At 41.0% G+C, this 10,512-nt stretch overlaps 2 protein-coding genes across 5 annotated transcripts in view; both read right to left on the reverse strand.

The window, feature by feature from the left end:
• Positions 1–239: 239 nt before the first annotated feature.
• LOC107568669 (tropomyosin-1-like) lies at positions 240–7,877 on the reverse strand. Of its 4 annotated transcripts, none has more exons than XM_016254646.1 (7): positions 7,748–7,877; positions 5,663–5,817; positions 4,651–4,922; positions 3,293–3,493; positions 801–923; positions 553–643; positions 240–431 (listed from the first exon to the last, which is right to left on the reverse strand). In XM_016254646.1, exons 1-7 carry the CDS (start codon positions 7,836–7,838, stop codon positions 399–401), a joined length of 966 nt encoding a protein of 321 aa, XP_016110132.1. In that variant the 5' UTR covers positions 7,839–7,877; the 3' UTR covers positions 240–398. The 4 variants fall into 4 exon arrangements, with proteins under 4 accessions (XP_016110132.1, XP_016110133.1, XP_016110134.1 ...); XM_016254647.1 differs by having other exon boundaries at positions 4,651–4,916; positions 5,663–5,820; XM_016254648.1 differs by having other exon boundaries at positions 4,666–4,922; positions 5,663–5,820.
• A 989-nt stretch (positions 7,878–8,866) lies between these two features.
• leprotl1 (leptin receptor overlapping transcript like 1) overlaps positions 8,867–10,512 on the reverse strand; it is a 3,562-nt gene continuing 1,916 nt past the window's right edge. Inside the window, exon 4 of the mRNA XM_016254650.1 lies at positions 8,867–10,247. Coding sequence (XP_016110136.1) covers positions 10,131–10,247 — 117 coding nt within the window. The 3' untranslated portion in view covers positions 8,867–10,130. The remainder of the gene's footprint in view (positions 10,248–10,512) is intronic.

The following is a 10,512-nucleotide window of genomic DNA, read 5'->3' on the forward strand; positions in this document are numbered from 1 at the left end:
TGGATCGCTGAGAAACACATTTTTGAGGTCAGACAGAGTCGAGGTGGATCAGAGGTGACTGGATAGGATCTCCAGCTCTGCAGACTTCGAGCTGTGTTTTGAGATGACTCTCAGTGGTAGAACATCACCATCTAGTGTCTGAACACTCTCACAACCTCTAACAGCATGAAATACAGCAGAAATTCAGCCAGGAGGTGCATACCATACACAGTGATTGGCTAGATCCTGCATAAAATGCATTGTAATTCTGGTGACCCTGAAGCACCAGAGTACAAACGGCAACACACATGAAACTAGACCAAAGAACAGAATTACCAGAGAACTACAGGTTTAATGGTTTTTCATGGATCACTTTTAAATCAGTTTGTGATGTGAAGCTGTCGTCTGTGTTTGGATCCTCACGGGGGTTTGGGGTGTCCATCTGCTTCACACTGGCCATAAAAAAAACAAATACACATTAAAACTGGCTGTGTACGTGTGTGTGTGTGTGAATAGCTTTATATATAAACAATAAAAGTCCATGGTGTTCTCATTCAGACAGGGTACCTGTACCTGCTGTGTGTTGAGTTTGAGCAGGTCTTCATACAGTGTTTTCCATCGCTGCACCTCAGCCTGGAGGTCAGACGTCACCTCAACATCCCACCTGTGAGGAATCAAGAAACTTCTTAGCGGAATGTAGAAATTAAAATAACAATAAAATCAATTAAATAAAATTTAAATAGCAAAATAAAAAAAATAAACAAATTAAATAAAAAATAAAACAAAATAAAATATATATAAAAATCTAATAAAAGAATGACCTGCTGCAGGATTCTGTGGATCGATTGAAAGGCACAGTATTCCTGACAGTATCCAACTCCAGCTGTAACCTGTTCACCTGCAGCTCCAGAGACTCCTTCTCACCTGACAGACAGTCCTTAAACCTGCCCACACACACACACACACACACACACACACACACACACACACACACACACACACACGGCTCCTTTGAATCACATTCAGTCACTTACCCTTATTTTATAGTTGTTTATCGACCCTCAGGACGACTAGGCAGTGTTGGGGAAACTAGCTACAAGCTACTCATAAATTAAAGTAGTTACGCCACATTCGAGCTACCCTTTTGAAAAAGTAGCTAGCTACACTACAAGTTACTATCAAAATGTAGCTAGCTACATTGAAACTACTTTCAATTTTTTTATTATTATTATTATTTTTTATGATTTTATTTTTAGTTTTACAATTAACATTACAAATAACTAAATAATCATTAATGAAGAATTATAATGAAGTTATAAGTCAAATATTTGGGGTTTAAAACAACATACTGTAATGCAATCATGATTTCAAAGAGTAGGGTGAATTCAGGTGGATTGGGACACTTTTCCAAGCCATTTCAATGACAAAAAGTGTCCCAATCATTTGATTTTGTAAACTATTCGATACACACAATAATAAAATACTGTATAGTTAAATAGTTATTTTAGTTATGTTAGTATATTGCTACAAACGTAACACCAATGCAAGAACAAAATGTATGCAACTTAAACTGGGAACACTGCGTGAATCCCGCCACAACCATCCATTTTAATCTTTGTTTTGTGTAAATTACAGTTGATTCATGTGAAATATCCACTCCTGTACATCCTTTGCAACATCAGCAGATGATCTCTTGTCGGTGGAAAGACTGTAAAGCCGCACGATGCGTGATATCACAACAGATGACGGTAATGAACAAATATAGTTTGTGATCTCGTCAGAAGACGACGCTGTGCTGCTTCAATGCATTACAGGCTCGTGACTGTTAGCTACAGGATAAGCTACACTGTTTTAAAAGTAGTGTTGCTACTGTAAAGCTACTGAAAAATTTAGTTAAGCTAGTAGCGTCGCTACTTGTAGCTAGCTACTCCCCAACACTGCAACTAGGTAACTTCTTGGAAGAATTAGATGTGCTGCTCTCAAACTTTCCTGAGGATGGTACTCCTCTAGTTATGCTTGGAGACTTCAACATCCACCTAGCTAAACCTCATGCTGCAGACTTCCACACTCTGCTTGCTTCTTTTGATCTCAAGCGAGTGTTAACTACGGCTACTCACAAATCAGGCAACCAGCTGGACCTTATTTACACACGACACTGCTCCACTGATCATGTGCTGGTTACTCCACTGCACACCTCGGATCATTCCATCAAACCCATCACTTCATCACACATTCACCATCCAGTTAGGCTCATCAACTCCTTCAAAAACAGCCAGAAAAATTGGAGTTGTGATTGATGATCAGCTGACTTTCTCAGACCACATTGCTAAAACTGCCCGGTCCTGCAGATTTGCTTTATACAACATCAAGAAGATCAGGCCCTTTCTTTGGGAACATGCTTCACAACTCCTTGTTCAAGCTCTTGTTCTGTCCAGGCTGGACTATTGCAATGCTCTCTTGGCAGGTCTTCCAGCCACTTCTATCAAACCTCTACAATTAATCCAAAATGTCGCTGCAAGATTAATCTTTAATGAGCCGAAAAGAATGCACGTCACACCTCTGTTCATCACTGGCTACCAGTAGCTGCTCGCATTAAATTCAAGGCATTAACGTTTGGCTAAAAAACCACCACTGGCGCCGCACCCCTTTACCTAAATGCCTTACTTCAGAGTTATGTGCCTCTAGAAGCTTGTGTTCTGCAAGTGAATGTCGCTTTATTGTTCATCTCAAAGAGGCACAAAATCACTTTCACAGACTTTTACATTAACTGTTCCCTCCTGGTGGAGTGACCTGCCCAACTCAATCCCAGCAGCTGAGTCCTTAACCATCTTCAAGAAAGACTAAAAACACATCTCTTCCACCTTTATTTGACCCTCTAACTCTAGCACTTTCTATTCTATTTTAATTCTACTTTATCTATTTATCTTTTTCTTATTAAGAAAAACTAACACTAGCTTTCTATTTTTTCTATTCTATCTACTTTTTCTTTGTGTGTGTGTGTGTGTGTGTGTGGCTAACCGAGACTTGTCATTTGCACTTACATATCGTTGCTCTTTTGTTAGTTTTGATTGCTTCTATTGTCCTCATTTGTAAGCCGCTTTGGATAAAAGCGTCTGCTAAATGACCAAATGTAAATGTAACCGGTTTACTGCTAACTAGTGAAACACTCCATTAATATAACGAGCTGCAGGGTCATTTGAGGTTGAACTACTTCTATAAAATGATTGTGGCATCGTGACACACCTGGACAAATCTGCTCATTTTCAGTGTGTGTGTGTGTGTGTGTGTGTTTATGAAATGGACAGTGCGGAACCTCTTGACGCAGCTCATCCACCTCCGCTGCTGCTCGCAGAGCCACTCGAACTCTTCGGCCGTTTCACGGAGTTTGCCGAGAGTCTCCGAATTCTCGCGCCGCAGTTCCTCCACCGTCCTCTGGTGGGCGCTGCGCTGATCGCACAGATCCTGCCGCAGGGCTTCATGGGACATCTGGAGCTCCATCAGCTCGAGCGATTTACTGATCAAACAAAAAAATGAAAAAATAAATAAAACAAGTATATTAATATTCTAGGATGATTTTTCGCAAGCAAAAAAAGCCCCATTATCTAGTGTATTGATGTATTAAGTTTAGTATTAAGTTTCAAATAGTAAATTTTTTTTTTATTATTTCATAAAAAATCAAACATTATTTTCATACAATATAATAATTAAAAAAACACTTAGAACATCTGATTTGCATGGTGCATGTAAACGGATAAACAGCTTGTGTGTGTGTGGTGTGTGTGGTGTGTGATGTGTGTGTGTGTGTGTGTGTGTGTTGTGTGTGTTGTGTGTGTGTACAGAACAATTTCCCAGCAGAACTCATTCATAAAACTAAATCAATGCGACCGCAAATGTATTTATTTTTTCTCAGACTGCTGCCCTCTAAATGACCAAAGCAACATGCTGTTCATATTCATTAAGCACATTAATAAAGCAGCTAATTAGCTGGCAGAGTTAAGTTAAAACAACATCACTAGTTTGCACTCTTAATCACTTTTGGTGTGATTAGTGTAAAGAACACACACGTAATTCAGTATAAAGAAGCAAATTGTTGAATTTCAGTTCGGGGCGGCTTAAAGAAACCCCAAAAACAACATGAGCTCAAGTGCTGAACGTGTGCACAAACTAAACTGCCTTTGTGTGTGTTTCTCTTTCCTAATGGTCAAATAAAGCAGCTCATTAGCTGTGTGTGCGTGTGTGTGTGTGGTGTGTGTGTGTGGTGTGTGTGTGTATGTGTGGTGTGTGTGTGTGGTGTGTGTGTGGTGTGTGTGTGTGGGGTGTGTGTGTGTGGGGTGTGTGTGTGGTGTGTGTGTGTGGTGTGTGTGTGTGGTGTGTGTGTGTGTGTATGTTTATGTGGTTTATGAGGACACAAATTTGTATAATAACATGGGTATGACATAGGTATTACAAGGAGAAGGTGATTTATTCCCCGTAATTCAAAAGGCTTATAAATAATTCAGAATGAGTTTTTTTGAAAATCTGAAATGGCAGAAAGTCTCCTGTGAGGGGTAGGTTTAGGGGTAGGGTTGGTGTAGGGCAATAGAATATACGGTCTGTACAGTATAAAAACCATTACGCCTATGGAGAGTCCCCATAAACCATAAAAACAAACCTGTGTGTGTGTGTGTGTACCCTCTGATTTGCCACCTGTTTAGCTGCATCTCTAGGTCTTTTATTTTCTGAGTCTCCTCGCGGAGCTGCGTCTCCAGGACCTCAGCCTGCTGGGCTCTGAGCTGGGCCTCCTGGTGCAGCTCGTCCACCAGACCCATGAGCTGCTTTTCTGAGCCCTGCAGCTGCTGTAAATCACAGCTCACCTGCTCCAGCTGAAGACACAGCAGTGAGGCGTCCCTCCAGCGCTCCTCCGTCACAGAGATTAAATGCTGCTGCAGGAGATCGGCCTGTTCCTGACACACACACACACACACAAACAAACAGGGGATTCCAGCACAACACACAGTGTATACTGTATACTGCATACGCTTTATGATATTATTCAACTATGTGCAATAGTGCAGCAATAAGCCTTCCATACAGTAATTTAAATGTAAATGTGCGGGGAAATCTGCTCATCCCAGATCAAAATGAGCTTGTTTCTTCATCAGATTTGTAGAAATGTAGCATTGCATCAGTGTCTCAGCAATAGATGCTCTGAAGTGAATGGGTGCCGTCAGAATGAGAGTCTGATAAAAACATCACAATAATCCACAAGTAATCCACAGCACTCCAGTCCATCAGTTAACATCTGGAGAAGACAAAAGCTGAAACTAATCCAGCATTAAGACGTTTTTAACTAAAATACATTGAGTCTATAATCCATAATAACGCTTCCTCCAGTGAGTCAGTGTTCTGGTGTGACTCAGGAGAGAAATCTGCACAGATCAAGCAGCGTTTAAACAGCTCTAAACACACATGTGGCTGGATTTTGATGCGAGAGACAACAGCAGATGCACTTTTTCACTTTGAGACACTGATGCAATGCTACATTTCTCCAAATCTGATGAAGAAACAAACTCATCCTGATCTTAGATGACCTGAGAGCGAACACATTTTCATTTTTGGCTGAACTATATCTCCAAGTTCAGTTGTGTAGATCCTAAAATGCTGCTGCCATATTTTTCATGGTAAAGTTCTGCTTCGGCTGTACCTGCTGTATCTGAAATCGCTCCAGAAGTTGTTCATATTTGATGCTCAGCTCCACATAGAGCTGCTCCTTCTGACACACACGCACCGACAGTCCCTCCATCTCTGCCTGCAGAACCTGCTGACGCTCACCAGACACCAGCAGCTCTCGCTGGAGCACTGCTACACACACACACACACGCTCTCTCTCTCACACACACCCGTTCTCTCCCCCACACACACACACAGACACACACTCACTCACACTCACACTCTCACACACTGTCTCACACACACACACTCGCACTCACTCACACACACACTCTCTCTCTCTCTCTCTCTCTCTCTCTCTCTCTCTCTCTCTCTCTCTCTCTCTCTCTCTCTCTCTCTCTCTCTCTCTCTCTCTCTCTCTCTCTCTCTCTCTCTCTCTCTCTCTCTCTCTCTCTCTCTCTCTCTCTCTCTCTCTCTCTCTCTCTCTCTCTCTCTCTCTCTCTCTCTCTCTCTCTCTCTCTCTCTCTCTCTCTCTCTCTCTCTCTCTCTCTCTCTCTCTCTCTCTCTCTCTCTCTCTCTCTCTCTCTCTCTCTCTCTCTCTCTCTCTCTCTCTCTCTCTCTCTCTCTCTCTCTCTCTCTCTCTCTCTCTCTCTCTCTCTCTCTCTCTCTCTCTCTCTCTCTCTCTCTCTCTCTCTCTCTCTCTCTCTCTCTCTCTCTCTCTCTCTCTCTCTCTCTCTCTCTCTCTCTCTCTCTCTCTCTCTCTCTCTCTCTCTCTCTCTCTCTCTCTCTCTCTCTCTCTCTCTCTCTCTCTCTCTCTCTCTCTCTCTCTCTCTCTCTCTCTCTCTCTCTCTCTCTCTCTCTCTCTCTCTCTCTCTCTCTCTCTCTCTCTCTCTCTCTCTCTCTCTCTCTCTCTCTCTCTCTCTCTCTCTCTCTCTCTCTCTCTCTCTCTCTCTCTCTCTCTCTCTCTCTCTCTCTCTCTCTCTCTCTCTCTCTCTCTCTCTCTCTCTCTCTCTCTCTCTCTCTCTCTCTCTCTCTCTCTCTCTCTCTCTCTCTCTCTCTCTCTCTCTCTCTCTCTCTCTCTCTCTCTCTCTCTCTCTCTCTCTCTCTCTCTCTCTCTCTCTCTCTCTCTCTCTCTCTCTCTCTCTCTCTCTCTCTCTCTCTCTCTCTCTCTCTCTCTCTCTCTCTCTCTCTCTCTCTCTCTCTCTCTCTCTCTCTCTCTCTCTCTCTCTCTCTCTCTCTCTCTCTCTCTCTCTCTCTCTCTCTCTCTCTCTCTCTCTCTCTCTCTCTCTCTCTCTCTCTCTCTCTCTCTCTCTCTCTCTCTCTCTCTCTCTCTCTCTCTCTCTCTCTCTCTCTCTCTCTCTCACACACACACTCACTCACACACACACACACACACACACACACACACTTACACAACCTCAAACACGCACTCACTCACTCACACACACACACACTGTCACTTTCACACTCTCACACACACACACACACACACACACAGAGACAGCCAATCCTACAGTGTTTCTTCTACATTCCCAGTGTCTCCACAGGATCACTGAGCAGCTGTAATCACCAGCTAAACAAACAAACAAAAACTTAATGCATTTGAAGCACAGCTGCACAGAATGAAAAATAGTCACGCAAAATACACTTAAATAAGTAATATTAACAAAACATATCAGTAGTGCAAAATAAAGTCAAACAATATTATTTGAATACAATATTACTTTCTGTATACGAACAAACACTTATAATACACAATTTGCACTGCTTTAAAACAGCATTATAATCTTTTGATGTTTGTGACACCTAACTCTAGCCCATCTAGTGTCTGACTGCTGCGATTAAAACTACAAAGGATTGGGGTCATTATTAATGCATGAACAAATGTGCACATGAACAGCATGATTTATACACATTAGCTGCGTGTCAAATAATCATAGCTCTAGCAGTGAGATCAAATAAATGCTATTTTATGTGATCATGTCAACAGTCAAATCAACAACAGGATTGTAGCACTGAACACACTGAAACTAAAAGGCATTGTTTTCAGCATTTTCTGAGGTCTAGTCCTCACTGGTTTGTGCCAAACTAAAAGTGAGAGTATGACTTGCACACTTACCTTTCTCCTGAAACAGCCGGATGCATTTAGCCGTGAGATGCTGAATCTGACCGTAATCTTCATGTCTGTCAACTCTGAGAAATCTCCTCATAACCTCTGATCTGGTCTGGTCTGGTCTCTCAGTCGTTCAGAGCTGCTCTACAAACACGATGAAGGTCGGCTCTCGCTCCGGGGCCCAAACACTCAAACACACACCACCCTCGGGCTCATGTTTCACTGTGCATTAGTTAACTAATGCATGAACTAACTCACAATACACAGTGCATCTGTAACTGTATTTATTCATCTTTGTTAATGTTAGTTAATAAAAACACTGTTCATTGTTAGTTCATGATGCATTGATAATTTAAACAGATGCAGCTTTTGATTTTAAATTACCGAAATTAATAAATGTATTTTTCTGTTAGTTCATGTTAACAACTTTCAAAGTTTTCTTTCCCCCCCGTGCATTGTTTTAAACACATTTAACCACCAAATAATCATTATCATGATTTAAGAACATATTAATATATATTTTACATGATGCAGAATCTGTTCGCTTAATGCGGATTTAATTTAAAAACAACAACATTGTACTAAGTTGATAAGAATCTAATTAATCAGCATTGAGAATAATGAGAATTAGTAATGTATTCAGATACAGTAATAAGAATTTGGGGTGAAATTGGTATGCAAATAAATTAAAAACGCCTTTATTTTCTTCATGCATAATATATGTTTAGACCTACATCTTGTTATTTTTTGGTTTGAGTCCCAAACATGTTTTATGAGATTCATGCAGATCTGAATTATTCATGGAATGTGTGTGTTTCAGCGACGCCGGCGTGTTTCAGCGCATCTCCTTCATTCCACTGAGCGCAGAAAACCTGCCCGAGGCCTCACTTCACGTTTCATTACTGGATGATAAGTGTGTGATTATTAATCAGTAGTAGTAGTCAGAACAGGAACAGTCAGAGGTCATACACAAGATTACTGGAGCATGTTTTACGAGAAAATACTATTTCAGTTTTTTCACTATTTCTAACGTTTCTATGTAATGGTTTGTGAGTGGAAAAAATTCTAAACTTTTTTTTTTTCACTGTACATCATCTGCGATGACAACAAACATACAATAAAAAGTTTTTTTTTCAAAAATGGCATTTATTTAAAAAATGAACAAGAAGAGAGGAAAAAGTCACGATGTTACCTGCGCCGTTTCTGCACAAAGAGTGAGATATAAAATAACAGAACGTCTCTTTGAAGCTTTAAAGTCAATATGAAACAGCACTTTCTACCAATGCATTGAATGGAAGCGCATTTGTGCCACAGAATTAAAAAACTGAGTCAGAACTGCAAGATTTGACTTTTCTCACAATTCTTTGATGAGTTTGCATTTAGTTTTCACCATGTAATAAAAAATAAAAACCGTAATTGCGAGTTTAATCTCTGACTTTTTTCCTCAATTATGAGTTTATATTTTATGATTCAGACTTTTCGTCTCAGAACTGTGGGTTCGCCTCTCAATTCTGAGCAAACATAAAAAAGAAAAGCCAAAAATACAGTTTTTAAAAATTGTTTTTATTCTGTGCCAAAAAAAACAATTGCGAGACGCAAACTGAAAACTCAGAGAAAAGCTGTGAGATACAAATATCTTACAGCTCTGGCGAGGAAAGTTAAAAAGTAGCAATTTTTTGATTCTGTGACGGAAATAGGTTTCCATAGAAACATGTAACAGAGCAAACAAGTGTAGGATAAGACTTGATTTTATCCATCAGGAATTATTAATTGGATGGTCGAAAAGTTTCTCTACATGAATAAATAAAGATTATAAGGCCAACTTTATATTTACCGATTTATTGTGCGCTGATAAATCAAGAGATTTCATGCTGACTTTAACCTCTCGTCACACACCGAGCGTCTGATTCAGAGAAACTCACACCATCTTGTCTTTATGAACGATGGATATGAGCTAAAACAAACATGACCTGCGTTTCATCTGCGTGTTCATAGTTACCTAATAACCGGTTACTCTGGGTTTTTCTCTAAAATAAATGTTTGCGGGAAACAAACGCGTCGCTATGCAATAAAAACAGACTCATCAAATCAACATAACGAGCTTCGGTCGACGATGTCACGTTTAATACGATGATCAACAGAGAACAGGAACAAATAAATAAACTGAGTAAAAGAGAAATGCAAAGCAAAGTGTTCAAAGCTTCAGAAAAACAGTGTTTCTGTTCGACCACCTGCATTCATAACGAGAAAGGACACGAGAGAGCGTCTATCTGAGGTCAGAGCCATCTAACATTAACACAATTATTGCACTGGATTCCTGCTTCTATCAATGGGCGGCGATTATAAATAAAACGGTAATGTCAGAGTGAGATGAGCGGAGAGTCCTGCTTCACCACTGCTGCCAACTGAAGTCATCGTTGGAGCCGAACACCAGGAAGAAGCCCAGGATGGTGGCGAAGATCACGATGTTTCCCGCCAGCACCAGAGCACAGGCTCCCCAGGCCATCTGCACACATCAAGCACTCCGTCAGCCGGCTGGAAACTTCCACACATTCACGCTGACACGGACGGAGATCAATCCTGCTCTCGCTGTGATCAAACTCTGTCCGTTTCAGCGCCGGCCGGATTCACACAATAAACCTGCTTTTGACACAACAGTTCAGCCAAAAACATCAGCTGTTAATGTGCTCACCCGCAGTTCATCCCAGATCAGGATGAGTGTGTTTCTTCATCAGGTTTGGAGGAATGTAGCATTGCATCAGTGTCTCTCT

This window comes from Sinocyclocheilus grahami, unplaced genomic scaffold (assembly GCF_001515645.1).
Source record: "Sinocyclocheilus grahami isolate Dianchi unplaced genomic scaffold, SAMN03320097.WGS_v1.1 scaffold1270.1, whole genome shotgun sequence".
In the NCBI taxonomy this organism is placed as follows: Eukaryota; Metazoa; Chordata; class Actinopteri; order Cypriniformes; family Cyprinidae; genus Sinocyclocheilus; species Sinocyclocheilus grahami.